Consider the following 23,484-nt stretch of genomic DNA (forward strand, 5'->3'; position numbering starts at 1 on the left):
GTGGGATTTGAAGTGCGAGTGTCTTACCCACTAGGCCACTACCACCCATGTTGGCCAGTTTTGTTTTAACTGTAGTTAAGTATCAAATCAAACTGCTGCTGATTGGCACTCACTAAAGCGCACTAAACAGTTCCTGTGTGTCCAGTGTGTGTCCAGCTGTTATACTAACGGACCACTTCCTTCCGTGCCCTGTTTGTTTAGCGGTGGAGATTCTCTCGTCGATAGACAATGCACACAGAACAATGAGTGACCTCAGACCAGCGGCTTTAAGCAACGCCGTGCCGGTAGCCCCACAACTCACATCACACTCGTTTGTTTTTATTTGTTTTTTATTTTTTTTATTTTTTTAGATCTTTGTGAGGACCAAGTCGTAAAAGCCTAGAAATAATACATGTTTCCTGGTGAGGAAATCAACATGTCCTCACTTTCACTAAATATTGTGAAAGTGGGGATTGTAAAGGATTGTAGAGTCTTTATTAGGACATTTAGTACTCACTAAGATTTAAATACACAAAACTGTCACCCCCACATCTCATGATCATGTTTCCCATCAGGAAAAAGCATCAGTCTGTTTGTTTATCTGTGCAGTCCTTCACCACAGTGTGTGTGTGTATAGAGGATGAGTGTTGTGATGGATGTAGCAGTGCTGGTGATGTCATATGTCTGTCTGGAATCCACAGGGTTTCTGTTTGTTTTACTTTCTCTGTGTGTCTGTGTCTCACACACATGCACTCACACTTACACACACACGTCTGCTGATTATGTTTCCACTTCATACTCTCATTCCCTACACAGACTCATACTCTCTGTCCTTTTTTGTATCACTGTCCCTCTTTCTCTCTCTGTTCCTCACTCACACATGCACTGTTGAAACCGGTCAGGTATTAACTCACTCTCTCTCTCAGGGTCAGATACGGCGCAGGAAAAACATGACAGAGTTCCTGGGCGATGCCAACATCCCGTCCCCAGACTCTCTGTCTCAGCTCGGCCCAGCCTTCCCAGCACTGGCCCCGGGCCCTGAGACCTGGAAGAACAAAGCAGCTATCCGCATCAGTGGCATTTTTGGGGCAGGAACCAGCTATATCAAGGTGGGACCTTCATTATCTCAAATGCTTCAGTTCAAATACCTGAATCTTTTAATGCAAACAAACCACTAATCAGGCTAAGATGGGGATTATATAGTTATGAGTGTATGTTTCTAAGTCCTCAAATAACCTTGGCCATTAATCATGTGTGACAGGTCCATTTGTGGTGTTAGCATCCTTAAAGCTCAGCCACTTTAGACACCACACACACACACACACACACCCCAATAAAACCTCCCACCACTGATGTTCTGTCTTAAAGCACACAGCTAATTTAGACATGTGTATGCGTGCGTGTGTGCGTGTGTGTGAGTGCTCTCAGCGAATGTGTGACGAGACATAAATCCTTAAAAGAGGAGGAGGGGACTCACTGACACAGCTGAGCATCTCTCTGTGCCTGGAGTGTGATATACACATGTACATTGTGTCTGTAGAGTCTGGTGTGTCAGTGTGTGTGTTTAGTCTGTATTAGAGAAGACACACTAAATTTCAGCCTGGGCTTTGACTCACTGCAGCAAGTGGTGTTATTCAGTGGAAAGGGTGTGTGTGTGAGTGTTTGTGATGACTTAATTCAGGGTTAAGGAAAGGTGACAATAGATCATGTGATCTCACAAATATATATGTGTAGTGTGTGTATATATATATATATATGGTTTTAAAATGGATTTGTGTCTGAATGAATTTGGGTCTGTGCTTGGTAGGAGGTGGACCGGGTGGAGCAGCTCCAGAATAAATTGCACATGTACACACACTACGGCCTGCCCAAGGTGTCCCTGCAGGTCGCCATCCACAACGAGGAGGAGGAGACCAGCTTCAACCTGGAGGAGAGCTGGCAGCAGCTGCTGGATGAGCCAGAGGTAACACAAACACGGGAAAATGTGCTGTAAGGGTTCAGAGACCAGTGTTATAAGGGGTACTGATGTCTATTTTGTTTGTCTAGATGTTGACCAAACGGCAGTTCCAACAACAAGAGGCAATCTGGGAGCTTCTGCAGACTGAAGCTGCCTACATTAAGAAGTTGAGAGTCATAACAGATGTATGTTTCTCCTCTCCTCCTCATCTGCTATTGTCTGTTCTTGCCATATGTATGTTTTGTATATTTGGTGCCAGTTAAACTCCTCAGTGGGGCCTTGTCTGTGTCCCCCTGGTGGAGCTCCATGCTGAGGCCTTCTCTTCTGCTCTGTCGCCTTTGTGCAGCTGTTCCTGTGTGGTCTTCTGAACCTGCATGCGAGTGGGATACTGAACGAGGTGGAGCCGGCACGTCTCTTCAGCAATGTGCAGGACTTGGTCCGGCTACACACAGAGCTGTGGGTGCAGGTCATGCAGCCAGCACTTAACAATGCCAGACACGGCCGGAAGCTCCTCAACCCCACAGACTTGCAGGAGGGCTTTGAAACAGTGAGTTTAAATGAAAGAGTTCTAGCGAGTGCTCTATTACATTTTGTACTTAATTGAATGCAATTTTAATGTTTGCTTTGCATGTGTAGTTTGGCTCCAGGTTTCAGCCGTATGTCCAGTACTGCATGGAGGAGGAGGGCTGCATGGAGTACATGAGATCTCAGCTGAGGGACAATGAGCTCTACAAGATTTTCATCACTGTGAGCGCCTTTCTGTGTATTGTCTCCAATCTGCTGCATCTCTGTGGTTGTGGTATCCTCTCTTCTCAGACGACCTGTTCTCTTCTCGGTTTTAGTGGGTGGAGGCTAAAAAGGAATGCAACCGTCTGAAGCTGGCCGACATGCTGGTGAAGCCTCATCAGAGACTTACTAAATACCCCCTACTACTGAAGACCATCCTGAAGAAGACTGATGACCCTAGTGTACGAGATGCCCTCAACAATATGGTGAGAGAGGCACAGACATGACATTGATAAAAGGTGATATATAAAAAAATAAAATGCCATGAGTAAATCGGTTAATATCTCTGTTGTGTGTGTGTGTGTGTGTGTGTGTAGGTAATGTGTGTTGAAGGCTTCATTAACAAGATTGATGCTAAGATGCAGCACCGTGAGGAGCAACAGAAGCTGGCAGCCATCTCCGCTCGGGTAGAGTCATATGAGGCAACAGAAGGGGGCAGTGAGGAGGTTGAGCGGGTACGAGCCAGCAGCCATATTGTACATGATTAGCTGATGTTGTGTTAATCATTTTCAAAATTGAAGAAAAGCCCATCAGATCATCTGGTCCTGCCACTTAAATCACATACAATTGTGCCTTTCATATAGATTCTGCGTGAATACAACCACTTTAATCTGATGGCCCCTATGATCGACACATCACCAGAAGAGTCAAGGCAGCTCCACCTTGAGGGGGCGCTCCGCATGAAGGAGGGCAAGGACAGTAGGGTGAGTGTTGCATTTTATTTAGGTAGTTTCACACAGAACCACCTAAACTTTACACAGAAATAACCTTTCAGAGTAAATAAGAGAGATTTAAAGCAGAAAGGATAAAAGAATATTTATAAGAAGTGAAGCTTAGGTTTTTTTGGATAAAGGGAAAACAAATCCAATTTATGAGAACTGGCATAATTCACTACCGCAGTATTCCAGTAGTTTTGGTAATAATGTTCCCATAACGTTTCTGCTCGATGTTTATGATTCTTTGAAGCTTTGTTGAAGCACTTTTCATTTTGCCACTGGTCACTTGGCTCCTTTCTCACTCAGCTGTGTTTTTTTTGTCCTCAGATGGACGTCCATTGCTTCCTTTTCACAGACCTGCTGCTGATCACTAAGCCAGTAAAGCGGTTGGAGAAGGTGAAAGTGATCAGGCAGCCTCTCCTCATGCACAATGTGGTGTGCAAAGAACTCAAAGATCCTGGTGAGAATGTGTTTGCACACACACAGTGTTAATTGCTGTATTTTGTGAGGACTAAACCTAATTATGTAAAGCACAGTACAGTGTATGTACAGCAGACAGCTGTAGATTTAATTGCATAAGGACAAGAAAAAATCTAATAGCTTGATAAAAGCACACTTTCCAGAAGTTTATGTAAGAAATAAATGATAAACATTCTAAATATATGAAATGTGACTACAAGAGAATATTTTGTAACACTCAGAATTCACACAATGATTGAAATCTGCAAAAAAACCCAGCAGCTTTATTTGTGATTTATTAACATGTTACTGCCATTTTTCCTGCAGGGGCGTTTGTACTCATCTACCTCAATGAGTTCAGGACAGCAGTGGCTGCATATTGTTTTCAGGCCAACAGCGCCACCCAGGGGCGAAACTGGGTGGATGGAATCTGTAAGGCACAGGTATGACCACAAGAAGGGCTTTATTAATAGTGATAGCCACAGGCACTTGCTGTTTGCTAACATGTACTATGTTCTCAGCTCAGTAATAAAGCTTGCCCTGTGTTTGTCCTTTTCTGGTTTTATTACTTATGAAACTAAAAATGGAAAATGATGCTGAGAACTTCATCCCTTTTTCATTGAGAACACTTTATCCATCCTGGAGTAGTGTCTATATTCAGTGTGTGTGTGTGTGTGTGTGTGTGTGTGTGTGTGTAACAGAAGCAGCTTCAGAGGCTGCGGAGTGAGGAGGCCCGTCGGAGACAGGCATTGCGGCGGCAGCAGCATTTGGAGGAAGATGAGGAGACGGAGGAAGAAGAGGGCAGTTGCAACTCCACTGCCAGCTCTCCCTCACCTCCACACAGAGAGCTGGATCATAACAGGTAAACACACACACACACACCCCTCCTGTTCATTATCATCCAGAGATCGATCAAGCACATATTTACTTATAGGTCAGATTGTGACCATGTAGATATAGTTGTACACTATAGCCTAGCTTTTAAGTACAGTTTGTATTCCACATATAGCAGTCAGTTTCTGATTTTCCCAGCAATGCTGCTGTGGATGATCCACTACAGCAGACGCAACACATACATGTTCCTGTGAGAACACTCCCACACGTACAAGTTGTCACAAAAAGCAATCTTGTGAAGAGAGACCCCATGACCCCCAACCTAAATCCCAGGTCCCAGTGAGCCAGGCTCACTGATGTGAAGTGAAAGTGAAGTGATTGTCATTATGAAACAGTGCAGCACAGCACATGGTGACACAATGAAATGTGTCCACTGCTTTTAACCATCACCCTTGGTGAGCAGTGGGCAGCCAATGACAGGCGCCCAGGAAGCAGTGTGGACTGACTGTGTTTTGCTCAGTGGCACCTTGGCAACCGAACCGGCAAACTTCTGATTACGGGGCTGCTTCCTTAACCGCTAGGCCACCACTGCCCCAATGTGGCAGTCAGAGTGCAAATGCAGTTAGGTTATAATAGTAACACTTGTCTAGTGTAGTTCTAGGGTTTGGTGTGGCTGAAGTAGTAGGCACAATGGCGTGTAGGTACAAGACTGGTGCACAACATGTGCACAGTGTTTAACATCTAGCTCTTTCTTTCTCGTCAGCTCATCTGACGGATCTACAGATACTCTGTCAGTAGGAGAGGAAAATGAAGCTCCCAGCAGCTCCTCCCCGGGAGACATGGAGCCCGGCAGCACTGGATCTGCAGCCCCTGACACAGACTCGCAGTTGGGGACCAAGACGGAGGCAGGAGAGGAAGAGGAAGTTGATCCTCAGCGGCGTTCCCTGTCGTTAGACAGTGCTTATGGAACGCTGTCCCCTGAATCGACGCCTGAGCTGGGCGTAACCGTAACTCGGAGCGAGGGCAGTGAGATGGGGGGAGCACATGAGGAGGACAAGGTGGAGAGAGAGGAGGAAGAGGATGAGGAAGAAGAGGACAGTGAGGGAGATCAGACCTCATTTGGTTCCCAGGTTTCAGTATCTCGAGGGTTAAAGCGAAGGCCACCGGTGTCAGTTACACGTGTCCAGACTCTGCAAACACTTGCTGGGAAGTCCCGTTCAGAGGACAACCTGCTCCAGTGTTTCCATGGCAACCGACGGCCCCGTGCACTATGCCGAGCCTCCCCTGAGCCCTTGACCAACCAGCAATCAGGGGAGAGCATCAACAAGGTCTTGTCAGATGGGTTGCACCACAGTAAGAGCCTAAACGAGCTTGGCTCTAACATCAGTGTGGAAATGGATGAGAAGACACCGCCGGGGACGCCGGGAAGACTCACGAGAAGCCTCCCCAGCGCACTGCTGTCGGACACGCTGAGAAGAGCCAAGGCGGTGAGGCGGTCGCTCCGAGCTTTCTCCGCAGACAGCAGGGCGGCCGACCAGGAGAATCAAGAGGCGCAGGATGTCAGCTCGGAGGACGAGAGAGGAAGGAGGAGGTCCAGCCAGCAGCACAAGAAGCTTACACTGGCCCAGCTGTACCGCATACGTACCACGCTGGTTCTTAATTCCACACTCACCGCCTCGTAAGTGCCTCTGCCTGTTATTCAAAGACACACCTATTTTTCAATACCACCTGGTGTAAGGAAATATATGAAAGATATTTAATATAGAGTACCTGTCAAAGCTTTGGATGCACCTGTGGTTATGGAGACTAAGATGGAGGCCATTTTGATGAATCTGTTTTTTAAGAGCCTCTGTTTACCTTCATGGCTACTTTGTTCACTATTGTAATAATCAAAAGCCGCTTCATGAGATGCTCATTACCATGAGTGAATGATAAGTGTTCAGCATTAAACCTTCAGGACTGTTGGAAACCATCCTCGTACCTTTCGAGAGACTCAAATGTTAAACTTTTTGCCTCGTTTGCTGTATTTTCTTGTTTACATAACCACACGTGTGTTATTTCATAGTCCTGTGTCTTCAGTTTTGTTATAATGGAGAAAATGCATGTCCAAACTTTTGACTGATAGTGTATATACCACAAATGTGATCTGTTAGTCATTCAAATTAGATTCTACTGTTGTGCTTATGTTTTTTTTTTTCTGTTTTTTGCCTCCAGGGAGGTGTAGCCACTGAAGCCAGCAGCCTTCACCAGGTTCTCTGGAGTACTGCACTTGAGAATCAGCTGATGTGGTTGGACTGAAATCTTTACAACAGAAATGCACTCTAACCACGAGTTTCCTCAATGCCCTACCATGACCCGTTCTCCAAGGTCACCATTTTTTTTTTCCTGGTTTGAGTTTCTTTTTTTATTAATAAATCCTCCCTTAAGGGCAAAGGATGGAGACTCGTGGACATTTTGCACTTTGGGACAAGTAGCATCAAGCAGAAAAGTTGTGATGTAAAGTTGTGGAGAGCAAAGGACTCTTATAATGAATACATAGCAACAAGGACTTCTGATCTGAGGCGTATCTCCCATTCAACATGCAGGGACAGGGGGAAGGGCAACCTCTGTCCACAACAGAGAGGAGACAGCAGGACTGAAGCTAGATCCAAAACATTTCATAAGAATGTACCAGGCCAAAAAATAAATAAATAAATAAATAAACTGTTTACTTCAATGTTCTACCTTGAACAACATAGCCGGTTTGCTTCAAAAGATACTAAAGTTGCACATTTCTCTCTTTGTGAAAAGAACTAATTGTGAGCATTTAGTCTAACCAGTGCACCCTGTGACTGCACTATATTTTGTGTGAGTGTGTGGGTGAGGGAATTATGAGCTTTAACTTCCTACCGACCCAAAAGAATCACTCGCCTGTCGTCGTGCCATGGGCCAAAGACTAGCTGATCTAGGACTAGTTCTGCTGAGCCCATTTTAAGTGTCATAGCACATGCCCTGCACCAGTTTGTTCACAATGTCTGCAGGAGTATGGCAGTGTGGCACTGAAATCACGCTGAAATATGATTGTTTGATCATTAGTGAATAATGGGCTTAAGAAAAACAACTGCAACACCTGGTGGTAAGACTTGAGAATAGCCACATTAGGGCTGTAAAAATACTGGGCTAAGGGATGTGTGTAATGGAGGGGCTCTAGGTGTGGACATTACATCTGGAATCAGTGTGCTGATCAAGCTTATGTGGAGAAGTGCAAGTAAACTAGTGAACAGGCTAAGATTGGCTCAGAGTGCATTACGAGGACAGAAAGTCACATTACCTAAAACATCCATTGAGAGTGATCAGGTAAATAAAAGTTGGAAGCTGAATCTTAACCATGTTAACCCAACCTTTTTTGAGGACCTTTTGCCCAGTACATCATATTGTTTACTAGTTTTGTGTGTTTTGTCATATTTATTAAGTTGACTTTGTTTATATATACATAATATGATTTATATTGTTCATTATGATGACTTTGTAAATTTTGTTTGTAGTCTTAATGAGTCATGATTTTGTGTTTTGTTTGAGCATTAGGGAAACCAGCTATGAACCAAAATTAACATGCTCCCTCTTTACCCAGTTGTTCACGTGTCTTTCACAATAAAAAAAGACATTAAGAAATGTACTCTTCTGCTTTGTCATTAGGGTGGACAGATGTTTTACATGAACCTGTCGATTCACCTTGAGTTTGGGAAAGAATGGAAGGATCTTGCACAATGCTTAAAAAACTGTCCTGAATGGCCTAACACAACTCTTCATACATTTACAGCATTTATCAGACACCCTTATCAGTAGTTACAGGGACAGTCCCCCCCCTGGAGCAACTTAGGGTTAAGTGTCTTGCTCAGGGACACAATGGTAGTAAGTGGGATTTGAACCTGGGTCTTCTGGTTCATAGTTGAGTGTTTTACCCACTAGGCTACTACCACCCAGTGTGCTTCCTGATAATAAGGTGTATTGAAATAAATCCAGAATATAAGGTCATATCAGATCCTATAACCAGTGATTTGGGGTGTGTGCCCTATATACAGTGGGGCAAAAAAAGTTTCACACTTAACTACAAATCTTTTTATCATCATAGGTACACTTCAACTTAAAAACATTATGCTTTTTTGCAAAGGAGACATGACTACTGATCCGTATGAAGGAAAGGATAAATGGGGCCATGTATCGTGAGATTTGGGGCAAAATCCTCTTTCCATCAGTGAGTATTGAAGATGAAACGTGGCTGGATCTTCCAACACAACAACAACAAATCCCAAACACCCACCGCCTGGGCAAAAAAGGAGTGGCCTAGCCATTCTCCAGACCCCAAGCCAATGGAGAATCTGTGGAGGGAGTTAAAGGCCCCAAAACAATCACAGCTCTTGAGAAGATCTGCATGGAAGCATGGGCCAGAATACCAGCTACAGTGTTTGCAAACCTGGTGTAGACATACAGGAAACGTTTGACCTCTGCCATTACCAGCCAAGGTTTCATACATACAAATTCTTCCAACCAGAACCCAAGAAGAGTCTTTATCACAGCCCTGTCTAGGGGCTAAAATACCAATATTCTGTTTTTTTTACAATCAAATAATTTATCTTTTTAAAAAATATGAGCCAAAGATAAAGACAACATGGAGTCATGACATCTTGATAAAGCTTAGTGTGTTCTGGGCAGTGGTGGCCTAGCGGATCTGTAATCAGAAGGTTGCCAGTTCGAATTCCGAACCGCCAAGGTGCCACTGCGCAAAGCACAATCCCCACACACTGCTCCCCGGGCGCCTGTCATGGCTGCCCACTGCTCACAAACCATGTGCTGTTCTGTGTTTCACAAATTCCCTTCAAATTACAGACCTCTCGTCATTTAAAGTGAGACAACTCGCATTGGTGGCTGCCAAATTGCTCCAGTCTTGCTCCAGTGTATACACATATGAATGAGGAAGTTTGGTTTAATGAAGTTCCTAATCAGACTGAAAGAAATTCATAATTATACAAAAAGGAATTTTTAATTCAAATTATTCTCTCACAATATGATAAAAAAAAAGAGAAAAAAAAGTCCAATCATGTTTCCACCTCTGGAAATGGATTCTTGCCTCACAGCTTGATTACCAAACAAAGGCGGCTCTCTCCCGGAGCATACGCACACCGAAGCGCTGCCACTCCCTCAGGTGGATCCACATCTCTTGTGTGGTGTCCAGACAGGCCAGTACCGCACCACCCTTCCAGGCTAACAGCTGTGGATCCATATCCTAAAGCAGACCACAGACACCTTCAGAAGTTTACACACACGTATGGATAATTTTCACCAAACCAGCATGCTCTTCCCTAACAATCCATGTTTACATACATTACTATTCAGCAGAACCCAAGAAGAGTCTTTAATGCCAATATTCTGTTTATTGACATCAGAAACAAATCATATTATTTTTATTTATCAAATGATTTTTCAAAACGCTCTGATAAAGACAACAGGGAGTCACGACATGATAATGCTCAGTAGTGTTCTAACAGTGTAAATCATTGCTGTATTGGAGCACACAGACAGAGGTCGGACCTTTGGGCGTGTGATGACCTCCACATTCTCCACCACTCTACGGAAGGATGGTGGCATCTTGTTGAGAATCCTGTGCTGTAGGAACTCTTGAGCGCAAGGAAAGAGGAGTCCCCCTCCCACCACCAGGATTGAGCAGTACATCTTCCGCTTCGTCTCGTCCGATGCTGTAACACACATGCATTTGTATCTGCTCTTATTATGTGCACCACAGATCAACAGATACACCTATTCTGCATTGGGGTAGATGGTTGCTGGGATACTGTGACCAGCAAAACACACTTACTGTCTGAAAGTGTCCAAGGAGTCTTATGAAAGATATGCATTTCTAATAAAGTGGACCTTACTGCCTCATCAGCCTATACTGATAAATGCACTATTAGCTCACCACAGCTGTCAATGCTGTGTAGAATGGCTTTGTCCAGCCCCAACGCTTTCCCCTCAAACTGGGTCATGGTCGTCCTCCTGGACAGGAGAGCCGAGGGCAGATCATCCATGTCTGTCGCACCCACCAGACACTCTCCCTGGGCGTGGCCAAGCTCCACTTCCTGAGTATGGCTGCTTCTCTCTGAGGACTCGCCACTTGGGCCACTCTCAACTTCAAACCCAGGGTTTTTGGTCACAGCCTTCTTCTCTAAGGTGGCTTTAGAGGACTGAAAGAATTGAAAAGCATTATAAAAAATAGCTCATTACAGTAACATTTAGTACTTTACTTTCATTTATGAAATCTGATTCAAAATCATATTGTTATGCATTTATATTTACAGCATTTATCAGACGCCCTTATCCAGAGCGACTTACAATCAGTAGTTACAGGGGACAGTCCCCCTGAACCAACTTAGGGTTAAGTGTCTTGCTCAGGGACACAATGGTAGTAAGCAGGATTTGAACCTGGGTCTTCTGGTTCATAGGCGAGTGTGTTACCCACTAGGCCACCCACCTACTACCAACTACGCAAAAGCAGAAGGCCTTTAAAACATTTATTTAATGTCAGAGAACCATTTGTGTTGTTGCATATTTGGTATTTTGACCTGATTGTATTTTTGCATGAACTAAAAATAACAAATTATAATGAATCACTACCTTAATAATTGAATCATGAAAGTGAAGCTTTTTTTAAACAGTAACTTTAGTTGAGGGATAAATAAAGCAAGCTGCTGAAGCCAGTTGCCCGATTCCTGCAGAAAGGTATGAATGTAGAAGAAGTCTACCTGGTCTTGTTTACTCTGAGTGGACAGTAGGTAGTGTTCATCATGAGGATCCTCCGGGTCACCCGGAGCCCGATGCTGCAGTGATGTCATCTTCTGGCCCACAATGCCAAAGGTAGTGGGGTAGAATAAAGCCATCGGGGCCTACAGTTGTGGAGGTAGAGTGGTACGTTTCTCTAGAAACACTCCAATGAAAAATTTCAAACAACAAATGCGCCTTATATACCTGCAGTTTTTCATCCCCAAGTCGAATCTGGTAAAGAAGCGTTGGGGATTCTGGGAAACGTGTGCGAAACTCGTGGTCCTGCAGACCAGAAATGTCCTAAAAAAAACCCAGAAAAACAGAAGTGTGGCACCCAAGCTTCTTAATACAAAACATCAGTGTGAGATACATGAATTGCAAATCAAATACCCTAAATCCTGGTCAATTATTTCTCTTTTTATCAACAGGCAAAATCAGTAAAATATTTCCAAACAAATTAGGCAATGCATCTAACCAATTTCCATTGAGTGTCAAGTGAATTGTAAGTGAAAAATTTTCATTTGGTTAAAATAAGAAGCACAGAGGACCAAGATATACCTGGTTGAGGTGACAGAAGGTTTCTTTAAGCTGCTGGAGCAGCATGCAGTCGATTCTGCTGGTCAGCTGACACTCCCTATAGGGAAAGCCAGTTCGCTGAAGCAACCAGAAGAAGCACCGAGTCACATCTGAACCTCCATATGCCAGACGCAACCTGGGAAGGACAGAAAGAAATATACAAATAATCGGTACAGACAAAAGAAAATCTATAAAGGACAATGGCATTGTGAATGTCAGATCTGCAGCCTTCGCGCACCTAGAGCTGCGATGAGAAACGCCATCCTCCACGCAGCTCACACTGGTTTTCTGATCACCCACGTCCACCACGCACGCACAGCTCAGCCCACTGCCGTATGTGGCGCACACCGACTCCTGATGGACCACGATCGCTGCATACACAAAGCAGGGAAGTAAGCATATCTCCCTCTAGAAAACTGGTCCCCAAACTACAGCCAGCTATTTCACTTTGGTGGCCCTAAAAAAATGTGAGTGTAATATATTTGCATCCGGGTTGCACTGAAACCCCACACAATTCAACTAGAACCTCATTCTGCCAACCCTTCTCTATAGTGACTCAGCACAGTATGATATCACAGTGTAAATAATGTAAAAATAAAATGATAAAATATAATATATATAGGAGTCTTTAATAAAACATGGCAAACATATTTAAAAGCACATGGGATGTAACGAAGTGTAGTGGTTTACTTCTTCAAGGCAGTAAGACATTGTATAACGGGTGGAGTTTTTGTTGAAAATGAAATTCTCTCTCTTCATTTTTTGTTACACTTTATACAGATGATATTATATATAAAAAATCTGTTGCTTCTACAACTGTCCCAAAGTGTTTGTCACAGAGTTTTACATCCTACCTGAGAATCCAATATTTATCAGCAACATGTTGACCATCTCTTTCACATGTTGTCTGTTATAGATGTCTGGAATTAACAATATGCATCTGTAATACTGTGTGCAAAAAAATACATAAATAACAAGTAAATATCATATATTTAAAAAAAGATTACATTCAAAATGTTTAAGACAAATGACAAACCATTGCACTTCCAGGCATCATTAATACATGTTACAAAATGCATGCTGTTTCTGCAGACATTTGTGCAATATATTTCAGGAAACCACCTCAACTGCACCTTTAGGTCTTTCAGGGGGATTTCCAGGAGCTTCTGAATGGTATGGCACCAAATGGCTTCCAAGTCTGCAATCACAGATGTCAATGACCCCCCTGGGCCATCATGAAGATTGAGCTGACCTCTGCTGATTGGCCAGTGGACATTAAAGACATCTGATGGGTTCACATACAGAGCCTGACCATGAAAAGAGTAAGACAAACCAGACATGTCTTACATGATAATAATAATATTAACACCACCAACAAAAATTTGCCATTGTGAAGGGTCTGAGTAGATATGCTCTAATCAAGCTTCAAGCTTCAAGTGGCAACGCTGAGATCGTGGCATGAAGAAATGTGTATGGAGTATAGGTCTGTCAGATACCTCTTCTCCCACCAGATAATCAGGCTGGTGACTTGTGTTGGTCCACTTTATTCTGGATACTGGGTCCAGGATGGTCGGCCGTATCTGCCTGTTGTATGACCTTGCCTGTGTTAAACAGAAACGTTCATGGTAGGTGAGAGAGATGAAAGGTGCCAATCCGATTGCAACCTTACAGCACAGTTCCTATTGGACTAGTATATGCTAGTTGTCATGTTTTTAAGATAGCTTTCTCATACCTTACTTTCTTTTTTACACACAATATTAAAGATACCTCTCTGTCTCTGGGACTCCACCTACTTTTGTCGTACTTGTTACAATGACAATAAATATATTCTGATTCTAATTCACTGAGGTAGTGTATATTCTTAATTTGCACTATTACCATGCTTTACCACTGTGAACTTATTTTTAGTCTAATACCTAATGTGCCTTGCTACTGTCTTGTATACTTTGCATTACAATTATTTAATCATTGTCATATATCCCCACCATTTTACTGTGATGGTTGGTCTTATATTGGCACAAGAAATCACTGTACTGCAAAAAAAACAAAAAAAAAAAACATTACCTGTTCGGCAGACACTGGGGTCCTCCTTGCTCCATTGGACATTTTCTTTGACCATATTGCCTGGTCCACCATTTTAAGGCCATTCTGTCTCTGCTCATTACTCTCTGGTTTCTGTTGGCATAGTTTTACGAAGAGGAGTGAGGCAGACATATTCGTGCTTGCGGGACATCCAGTGAGGACAGAACGAAGCTGAAATCCATAAATACTTACATTCAGTCCTTCCCTGAGAAGACATGGGTCTTCAAACGGTGTCTGACAGGGCTGCTTGCGTCTGCGGGCAATGACATGCGGTACAGTCAAAGGCAACGTGTCCGTTGCCCGGCCAATCCTGAGCGTCCTCGACCCCGGATGTATGACGACAATGAAGTTGCCCTGAATTTGCTTCAAACAGAGCAAGCGTTTGTTACGACGAGGCCATCATGGAACACACGATACAAGCCAAGCCCCGTAATCAGAAGGTTGCTGGTTAAAATCCCCAAACAGCAATGGTGCCATTGAGCAAAGCACCGTCCCCACACACTGCTCCCCGGGCGCCGGTCATGCTGCCCACTGCTCACCAAGGGTGATGGCTAAAAGCAGAGGACAAATTTTGTTGTGTGCACCGTGTGCTGTGCTGCAGTGTCTCACAATGACAATCACTTCACTTTCACTCTGACTATTCTGGTGACAAACGAGCCCAGGCCCTCTGAACTACAACACTTCAATACTTCAGACAGAAAGTCTCTGGTGCTGTGGATTTGTGTTGTGACTCTCGGGTTACTTTATTGATTATTGGTGCTATTCGAGGCTGCAGTGTTCAAATGCAGTAAGGTTATATTCTTCCAAAAGAGACTTAAAGAGGTCAAATCCCCACATGGACACTCTTGATCACACAGTGATAAATATTGCCGAACAGCCACACCCCTGACACTGAAAGTGGGAGCTGCTGGGTGGTAGTAGCCTGGTGGGTAACACACTCGCCTATGAACCAGAAAACCCAGTTTCAAATCCCGCTTACTACCATTGTGTCCCTGAGCAAGACACATAACCCTGAGTGTCTCCAGGGGGGGGGACTGTCCCTGTAACTACTGATTGTAAGTCGCTCTGGATAAGGGCGTCTGATAAATACTGTAGATGTAAATATAAAACTCTGGCTGACATTACCTCTTGCAAAGGCTCGGGGATAAAAGGGGGTGCGATGGGTCTTTTAACGCCACGTTGTTCTTTTTCTTTCTCCTTCTCCCGCTCCTTCTCCTTCCCATTCTCTTGCTCTTTCTCTGCTTGGGTCATGGGATGCAGTTTAAAGAGACGCAGAGATACGCGTTACCGACGCAAGGTGAACCGCCGCCGCCGCGTCTTCTTCGGCGTTTTACGGCAGGGTTGTGAGGGTCGGGAGCTCACTGGCGCCCCTGCAGGCCCGACAGAAGCAGGACTCCCACTTCTCGACACCCAACAATGGTGATTTCTTGTCATGTCCCTGCAGCAATGCCTTCCTAGGAAGGGGGCTGGACATTATGGGAGTACAGGACACTGGCTGGACGTGTCAAATGGTATTTGTCGCACCTTTGAAATAATTTTGGTCAACATAGTCATAGTCTTCCATCTGTCTTGTGGTGAAAGTGAAGTCACTGTGATACACAGCACACGGTGCACACAACAAAACATGTCCTCTGCTTTTAACCCAGCAGTGGGCAGCCGTGACAGGCTTTGCAGTGGCACCTTGGCGGATGGGGATTCGAACCGGCAACCTTCTGATTAATGGGCCCCAGAGATGCATTTTCGAAATGAAGTGATTGTCATTGTGAAACACTGCAGCACAGCACACAGTGAAATGTGTCCTCTGCTTTTAAGCATCACCCTTGGTGAGCAGTGGGCAGCCATGACAGGCATGTGGGGACGGTGCTTTGCTCAGTGGCATCATGGCGGATCGGGAATTCAACCGGCAACATTCTGCTTACGGGGCCGCTTTCTTAACTGCAGGGCCACCACTGCCCCTTACATGTCACTAAATGTGAATGTACCACTTACACAAGCTTGTGTAACCCGATGAAGGAGGTTGGAGGAGAAACCCAGAACTTCTGTAAATGAATATCGGGGATTTTTACCCTGTCCTTTAGAGAACTAAAAGCCATGTGATTTGATTATCGACAAACTGCTCATAGCAAACTGCTCATTTTAAGGCATGGCGTTAATAACTGTATAGCCAAAATCCATAACAATGTCATATTTTAAGCTATGAGAAAATCATATAGATGAAGCAAGTACACAAAAAGAATGCTATTTTCCATTAATATGGCACTAATTGCCACTAGATAATCCACTACTTAAATAGCAACTGCAGCATAATTTTAACTTTGTCCAGTAACATTGCCCAGGACACACAATGATGCAACAGCATTTTATTCTATGATGATACATTTCAAAACATATGTGACCATTCCACAAAGGATCACATATCAATATTATGAATATAGTAATGCAGCAAAACTTAAACCAATTCCACTAATTCAACAAATCAATCCATAAAGAATAACAGAGAAGTGTGGGGTGCAAGATACTTTCATATATTAGCAATATATTCCAAACATAAGAGTTTCAACTCCAAATTCATGGTACATGTTAAAATGCTTTCAGAACCAGAAAACTGCTTAAAGAGTGAAGAGTGCGGTGAGGGAGAAGAACTGGATGCCGCGGACTCAGCCACTCTGGTTCCAGTGTTCAGGAATTCCCAGAGCAGCTTCATAAATCTGCAGAGCAGAAGCAGCTTGGACGGGAGAGGGGTTGCCACACTCATGCATGTAAGTGAATGTGCGCTGAGCTACAGCCGTACTGCCAGAGATCTCAGGCTATGGGTCGGAGCTCAACACAACCCCCATGCCTGCATCAGAGTGCAGGCGTTTACCTTAACAAGACAAAAAAAAAAAAATGAGGGAAATGTAAATGTTTATTGCAGAAAAAAGGATATTTTTAAGGAACATAAAACTAATTACAAAACATTTTAATATATGAACACATTTCAAAAGTCTCTATGGGTGTAGAAAACTTCCACACGTTTAAATTACAATACAGACATAGTTTAATAATTCCACTGTTCACTTAGACATATTATAATTTTCTAAGAAAAACTTGACAACACTATAGCAATGGAATTAAATTGTTACCTTCCTCATCCACCCCCACCCATGGGAGGAGCACTCGGACCCCCACCATGGTTTATCCTTCCCATCCGTCTTCGGCCACCTGGAAAACCAGGTGGGCTACAAGAACAACAAGAAAAATATATATATATATATAAAAAAAACGTCTGTGGAATGATTCAGAGAGATTTTCTTACATATTTGCATTATTTTCAGACTTGTGGACCTACCCTCTACCATCACTGAAACGAGAAGACGAACCACCATTTCCTTCCTTTGACATGTCTGGCTGAACGATTGTCTGAAAGCTGTTCCAAGAAAAGTGGTTAAAAATCTAAATCTACATATGTGAGACAAACGTGTCAAAGGGAGACTTACAACAAAGCAATGAATTCAACTGCACCCCAAAAGAGGTCAGTAAGGAAAGATAATCTCCATGGAGACTGAGTCCTGTTGTCCAGGACCTGGCCTGAGAAAGACATTGAAGGCAAGAATGAAACTCTTTTTTTTTAAGCATATTGTTGAAAATATAATGAAAAGTGGCACCTTGGCAGTTCACGATTCAAACCTGCAACCTTTCGGTTATGAGTCCAATTCCTTACCTGCTAGTCCACCACTGCCCTGGCTTTATTTATTTACTTAATTTATTTCTAGCTTTATTTTGTTTGCAGTTCATTAGATTTTAAAAACCTTTGGTCATATAATAGCTGATTATGTGTGAACTACTAAAGTTGAGCACATTCTGGGAACTATTATGGAGAATTCTCCACAGGTCTCCACAGGGTGCTAGTCTCCAGGGGGGACTGTCCCTGTCAGTACTGATTGTAAGTTGGTCTGGATAAAGGCGTGTGATAAATGCTGTAAAATTATGTTGCTATGACGATACAGATCTACACAAAATGATTACACCTGAATGATTGGCGTTCCAAAACCCCGCCCCCTTCACGACTGTTGTTAGCGTTTTCCAATGATTTTAATGATGAATAAAGTTTATTCTACTCGTCAATAAGAGGTATGCAAATATGATCATGAAATTATGGCTTATTTGCGCTTTGTTGACTACTACACACTACACGCCAGGGGTGGCTGGAAGACCCTCGCCGATCGTTTCTAACTGAGCAACAGAATTAAACCGGAGTCCCTGGAGCTGAACCCTGTACCGCAGCGTCGCATTCGGACGCGACGCGACGCGACTACACGGGCCACGGAAATGGCGTGATGCTAACAGACAGCGAAACAGCGAAACAGCGCAGCGCGTTACACACAAACTGCGCGGCTCCTCTTCCGACTCGGCAACTTCTAAAGTCAGAGATTAATCGCCCGCATAGTGGAAAAGATCACGAGAAAAAAGAAAGCACAAGAAAAGCCAGAAGTAGCACCCACCGTTGGACACGTACACCATCGCGGTGTTTCGAGAGCAGGGCGTCGCTCTTCGTCGGCGTTTCGAGGTACCTGCGCTCAGCAGCAAGCCGAATGGCGCCACCATGCGGTGGGGCAGGTGCTCTGACAAGCTTTATTTATGATTATGAAAGTGAATTGCCTTTCTTTGGTCACGAAAATAAAGAAAACACATTGAATGAGAAGGTGTGTCCCAACTTCTGGCCTGTACTGTATATTGTACGAGACAAAAGGTAATGTTGAACAAGCTCATGTCAACTTGCTTTATTAACCAAACTACAGTCCATGAACAGTAAAGAAATTGACATTTGTGGTGCAATTTGTTTTTTGAAAAAATGGTATGTGAAACAATAGTAAACATAGGTAACTACGAATTGGGTTTTTCTCCGTGGAAAGTGGAGTAGAAATCGCAGCATCGAGTCTAGAAATGAGTAACAACACATGCATGCTGAAATGTTTATTTTCCATGTCCTGATTAGCATAGCATATTTTAATATGAATAAAAAAAAAAAAACAGGAAGCTGAGGGTTAAAAACCAGGCACTGTCAAATATAAAGTGGGAATAAATGGGTGAAAATAAAACCGTGATGAAGTGTAAGGGGTGAACCGTTCCTCGCTGCATAATTGCTTGCTGTAAATATAATGGGATGGGTGAGTGTTTAGATGAACTCGTTGCTAATCTGCTTTTAATCTCTGATGTGGGACATTCGGAAAGGAACAAAGTGGCCTGCGTAAAAACTACTCTCAGATTACCCGACCCGCGTGTGAAAATCACCTCCAGAACCGCAGATTTGTGGCCAGTTTCTGAAAGGCTTTTGTCTGTTGAAATTGTGCATGCAATGTCCTCATGCTAATGTTCATAAGTGTATTTTATCATGTAATTAAAATAATTACAACGAAAAGGTGGATTTATCCAGTTGTTCGTTTGAAACAGACATTAAGGACTGTGTTTGATGGGACTGATTCACTGGCGTCCGTAGGTAGCTGTGCTAAGGAGCGTCTTTGGATGGTGAGATCTTGTTGATCTTGCTGACCATGGTGACTGCAGTCTCCTCCGCTTCAGATGATTCCCTTTCTGAAGCCCACGGGTTTCTGCCGCAGCAGAGGTAAGGCATGGTGCAGTCCCTGAACTGTACACACACACACACACACAATGAAGTGCAGAATTACAGTCAGGGCGTTTATCATCTTTTTCTCTCCTGCTCACCTGTCTGTTCATGAAGATGTAGATGATGGGGTTGAACACTGTGCTGCATTTTGTCAGGTACATGGGCACAGCAGCGATGACGGGGTTGATGTATAAATCCGGGATGATGACCACTGACAGGGCAAAGGAGGCGTAAGGCAGCCAGGTGAGCAAAAAGGCCAGCACCATGACAACCACCATGCGGGACACCTGGACTTCGGCTTTGGCGGTGGTCCCTCCTTCGGCCATTTGAAGTTTCACCACCTACAGGGGCACGAGAGCTTTGTCAGTTTCACCGGCCTGCGCAAAGCTAGCGGTTTAGCAAGCTGATCCAACTCCCACCTGCCGCAGTTTGTGAAGAAGACTCGTGTAAGACACAACGATGGTGGAGAAAGGGATGGCGAAGCAAAACAGGAAATAGCAAATGATGAAAGACCTTGTTCCCAGGTCCCGGCTGTACCAGTCCGGACCGCAGGACGTCTGCACCCCCTCTAACTCGTAGCCGCCCCACCCGAACAGAGGTGGAGTATTCCAGATGAAGGACCACACCCAGGAGGCCGCCACTCCAGCCATCGCGTGCTTCGTCTGGAAGGTGACAGTTCCCAGTGGCCTGCAGACCACGACGTAGCGGTCAAGAGCGATAACTGCTACCGAGCACAAGGCGGCAATACCTGTCAAAGATCAAGGATTCAACTATTAGGCATCAGTACAAGTAAAGAAAAACTAAAATTAAAGTAAAAAAAAAAAAAACAATCAGATGCCATACATTTTTTTAGTAAACCTAAAAAAATCCTTCTGTTTAATTAAAACAACATAGATTAAAAAAATATGAGTTATTCAAACATAATACATTACACTGAGTCCGACAGACTAAAGAAGTCGACCCTTTAAGAGATCAAAATGTAATTTACTCTATTATACCACATAGACCATCCTTTATCTCTGCAAAGTTGGAACAAGGGGATGCAGATGTTGTATGAAGAGGTTTTGCATACAACGCTCGGTTTTAATCGTGCTCCTCCTGATCTTCGGCGACGTTTCGAAGATGAAATGCTGCTCGTTTTCCAAAAACCTTTAAAACTGTGTCTGATCCCTAACGGTGATGATCCCTTCATATTACGTATACTTATACCACCCTGAATGAAATTTCATGTAAAATCACGGTGTATCACATGATCACATGAAGGTTTTATTAATAATAAACTGGCGTGCAGAGACTCACCAAAGAAAGCCACAGCAAATGCCTCCAACACGCAGCCGATTCTTCCGAGGCTGAAGTAGCCCATCGCGGTGGTGACGACGGTGGGAACCCCACCCAGCGCGGCGCATCCCAGGTCGGCCACTGCGAGGTTCACCAGGGCGTAGTTCAGAGGCTGGCGCAGCTGCTTGTGTCTCAGTGTCACGATTATCACCAACGCGTTCAGCAAGATTCCAGCCACCGAGAAGACCCCCAGGATCGCAGCAAACAAGCTGTAACCGCTGCGAGGCATGATGGCCATGTTCATGGTGAGATTTGGTGAAAACCTTGCGCTATTCATTCTGTGGCTTTTTAACACAGAACACCAACCAACCAAAGAATAAAAAAAACAAAAAAAAACCCCAAGACGCCCAGCTCTGAAGTAACCCTCCTTCCCTACCGGGGGAACCGCGGGGCTCTTTTTAAGGCAGCTGACGGAAAAGTGACTCACCAGATTACGCGGCATAAATTGGTTTGCAATAATCCCTATATCCGGATTCTATGGAAAATATCTGGCAAGACTAATGTCCTCACATATCTGGTGCCACTCATCTTAATTGCCAGATGAAGGGTCAGGGCTGGACAGGGAGCACACGATCTCCGCTCCTTCTTACATGGCACAGCACAGGGGAACCTTCTTGTCTGGCCTTCCAGGAAAGGAGACTGTCACCGAGATCACCTTGAGGAAGGCACCATCCCCACACACACTGCTCCCCGAAGTCACCTTCCTTGGCAGCCCACTGCTCACCAAGGGTGGTGGGTTAAATGCAGAGGGCGAATTTTGTTGTGTGCACCGTGTGCTGTGCTGCAGTGAATCACAATGACAAAAACATAATCAGGACGTTTCAGACACTACTTCGTGCATCTATTGGTTCATTGTATACTTGCAATATTTGCAATACTGTGGTCTATAGCAGTCACTAAAGCATTTGACTGCATATCATACCGTGTATGACTGTGTATGTGACAAATAAAATTTGATTTTGAATTTGATATCCATAACGAGCTCTAGTAATTAGCACCATGGACAGCGTGCCTTATAAATTCATTTTAGGAGTAAAAACATGGATTAGAAGGGCCAATGGGAGATTAATGTCTACTAATAGCTACTAATTTATTCAGTTACTTACTACAGGATGTGTTTAAGTGACAAACCCAGGAACGGAGAAAATCGCATTTAAACCGGCGTGCATCTGGCATTGGTGCTCTGGCACCTGACCTCGAACCCAGGACCGATCCTCACCTCCCTGTTCCCTCATCACGACTTTTTTTCTTGCGAATGCCGGCATCTGTGGGTGCCACGTTTTTTTTTGGCCCACTCCGCGCTGCTCCGCATTTGGGTTTTTGGTCTCCTTCTATTCTGTCTTCTCTGCTGTCAGATAAACAAGTAATTTCCATTCAAATTAAAATAGCCTAGTTCGAAAAGTACGAAATGTGGGGTTTCAGGTAGGATTAGTTAGACAGTCACAATTTAATGGCATCTGTGGGACATTGACCACTAACTCTTATTAAATGTCCAGGCCTAAGGGGTGGCTGTGCTGGCAATTCGAAAAATAATATTCTCCCCAAGTTCTCATTTCTGCTGTGCCAGCGTGTGCTCTTGCAAAAAGAAACTGAAGTGATGGCAATCCTGTTTCTGTCACGGTACCAGCGCGGGACCAGAACATGACCACGTGTTGGACGAAACGAGAAAACATCGGTGCGACGGCACGTAAGGAGGCGGGTACGCTTCGTCCAGTTTAATACACGGACGAGAGCTGCCATGGGCCGCAGCACCACGCGGATGTTGACGTCCACGTTCTAGGTTGAATTGGGGACAGGACAGGATGAGTGGGAAGAGTTGAGAGGTGAGGAGATGGACAGGATGACTCTTGACGTGGAGTTGAGGTGGAGAAGGCCGAGTTTGACTAATGCCAATCAATGACTGAGCGGCTGGCAGTGGCCATCTTGCCAGCTTATGGGAGTCACGTTACCTGGAGGGAATCACGTGACAGTTTCATTGTTGCACTTGCCAGTGTGCAGTGGCGTCCAGAATCCGCGGGATGCCCTCTGTCGGAAAGTTGACATGGTTTTAACTCAGACTTTTACAGGCAGGTTTATTTGGGGGCACAACTGAGAGAAACAACGACGATATGACCACAAAATGAAGCATGTGAGCCGCAGGCGTCTTGAGTCCAGTAGGGACAGGATGTAACAAATACGTAATAATCACAATAATCCCAATAATCACATTAAAACACATTTGCCATATAAACAGGTACACAAGGTTAAAGCCCGCAGTGAACAGCTACTCGAGTGGGTATTTAGCCTTCCTCAGCCTTTAAGGTGAAACATGCTAATTTATTCCTGCTTTCATCAGAACTCCGTTCCAAATCCAGAGC

General features: G+C 44.2%; 4 protein-coding genes across 10 annotated transcripts in view; 1 reads left to right on the forward strand and 3 right to left on the reverse strand.

Annotated features, from left to right (window-relative positions):
- LOC114798303 (pleckstrin homology domain-containing family G member 5-like) overlaps positions 1 to 8,386 on the forward strand; it is a 52,215-nt gene extending 43,829 nt beyond the window's left edge. For 5 of the 7 annotated variants that reach the window (XM_028993877.1, XM_028993874.1, XM_028993878.1 and 2 more), the window contains 13 exons: positions 906 to 1,088; positions 1,787 to 1,942; positions 2,026 to 2,121; positions 2,283 to 2,483; positions 2,573 to 2,683; positions 2,779 to 2,928; positions 3,040 to 3,177; positions 3,307 to 3,426; positions 3,766 to 3,898; positions 4,225 to 4,340; positions 4,599 to 4,759; positions 5,495 to 6,409; positions 6,946 to 8,386. In XM_028993877.1, the coding sequence (XP_028849710.1) occupies positions 906 to 1,088; positions 1,787 to 1,942; positions 2,026 to 2,121; positions 2,283 to 2,483; positions 2,573 to 2,683; positions 2,779 to 2,928; positions 3,040 to 3,177; positions 3,307 to 3,426; positions 3,766 to 3,898; positions 4,225 to 4,340; positions 4,599 to 4,759; positions 5,495 to 6,409; positions 6,946 to 6,955 (2,490 nt within the window). In that variant the 3' untranslated portion in view covers positions 6,956 to 8,386. Of the gene's footprint in view, positions 1 to 905; positions 1,089 to 1,786; positions 1,943 to 2,025; positions 2,122 to 2,282; positions 2,484 to 2,572; positions 2,684 to 2,778; positions 2,929 to 3,039; positions 3,178 to 3,306; positions 3,427 to 3,765; positions 3,899 to 4,224; positions 4,341 to 4,598; positions 4,760 to 5,494; positions 6,414 to 6,945 lie in introns of those variants that run through there. The other 2 variants (XM_028993880.1, XM_028993876.1) reach the window with 1 other exon arrangement.
- A 428-nt stretch (positions 8,387 to 8,814) lies between these two features.
- actr8 (actin related protein 8) lies at positions 8,815 to 15,678 on the reverse strand. Its single transcript, XM_028994240.1, has 13 exons — positions 15,310 to 15,678; positions 14,377 to 14,547; positions 14,167 to 14,277; positions 13,599 to 13,703; positions 13,236 to 13,409; positions 12,957 to 13,050; positions 12,341 to 12,473; positions 12,085 to 12,238; positions 11,731 to 11,826; positions 11,508 to 11,648; positions 10,685 to 10,949; positions 10,300 to 10,463; positions 8,815 to 9,994 (listed from the first exon to the last, which is right to left on the reverse strand). Exons 1-13 carry the CDS (start codon positions 15,433 to 15,435, stop codon positions 9,851 to 9,853), a joined length of 1,878 nt encoding a protein of 625 aa, XP_028850073.1. The 5' UTR covers positions 15,436 to 15,678; the 3' UTR covers positions 8,815 to 9,850.
- A 1,624-nt stretch (positions 15,679 to 17,302) lies between these two features.
- On the reverse strand, positions 17,303 to 18,739 carry selenok (selenoprotein K). The gene is made up of 4 exons (XM_028994376.1): positions 18,666 to 18,739; positions 17,661 to 17,751; positions 17,513 to 17,590; positions 17,303 to 17,402 (listed from the first exon to the last, which is right to left on the reverse strand). The coding sequence occupies exons 1-4, from the start codon at positions 18,682 to 18,684 to the stop codon at positions 17,303 to 17,305; spliced, it is 288 nt and encodes a 95-aa protein (XP_028850209.1). The 5' UTR covers positions 18,685 to 18,739.
- Positions 18,740 to 19,290: 551 nt separating this feature from the next.
- On the reverse strand, positions 19,291 to 21,371 carry parapinopsina (parapinopsin a). Its single transcript, XM_028993404.1, has 4 exons — positions 21,089 to 21,371; positions 20,209 to 20,537; positions 19,888 to 20,130; positions 19,291 to 19,810 (listed from the first exon to the last, which is right to left on the reverse strand). The coding sequence occupies exons 1-4, from the start codon at positions 21,369 to 21,371 to the stop codon at positions 19,670 to 19,672; spliced, it is 996 nt and encodes a 331-aa protein (XP_028849237.1). The 3' UTR covers positions 19,291 to 19,669.
- Between the last annotated feature and the right edge of the window lie 2,113 nt (positions 21,372 to 23,484).

Source organism: Denticeps clupeoides, chromosome 10 (genome assembly GCF_900700375.1).
Source record: "Denticeps clupeoides chromosome 10, fDenClu1.1, whole genome shotgun sequence".
In the NCBI taxonomy this organism is placed as follows: Eukaryota; Metazoa; Chordata; class Actinopteri; order Clupeiformes; family Denticipitidae; genus Denticeps; species Denticeps clupeoides.

Coding starts and splice junctions, on each gene's coding strand:
- actr8 (XM_028994240.1), bottom strand. CDS start 15,435: ATGACCCAAGCAGAGAAAGAGCAAGAGAATGGGAAGGAGAAGGAGCGG. Junction 14,548..15,309: donor TCCCCGAGCCTTTGCAAGAG/GTAATGTCAGCC, acceptor CTCTGTTTGAAG/CAAATTCAGGGCAACTTCAT. Junction 10,464..10,684: donor ACACAGCATTGACAGCTGTG/GTGAGCTAATAG, acceptor TGTGTGTTACAG/CATCGGACGAGACGAAGCGG.
- parapinopsina (XM_028993404.1), bottom strand. CDS start 21,371: ATGAACATGGCCATCATGCCTCGCAGCGGTTACAGCTTGTTTGCTGCG. Junction 20,538..21,088: donor ATTTGCTGTGGCTTTCTTTG/GTGAGTCTCTGC, acceptor GATCTTTGACAG/GTATTGCCGCCTTGTGCTCG. Junction 20,131..20,208: donor TTCTTCACAAACTGCGGCAG/GTGGGAGTTGGA, acceptor GTGCCCCTGTAG/GTGGTGAAACTTCAAATGGC.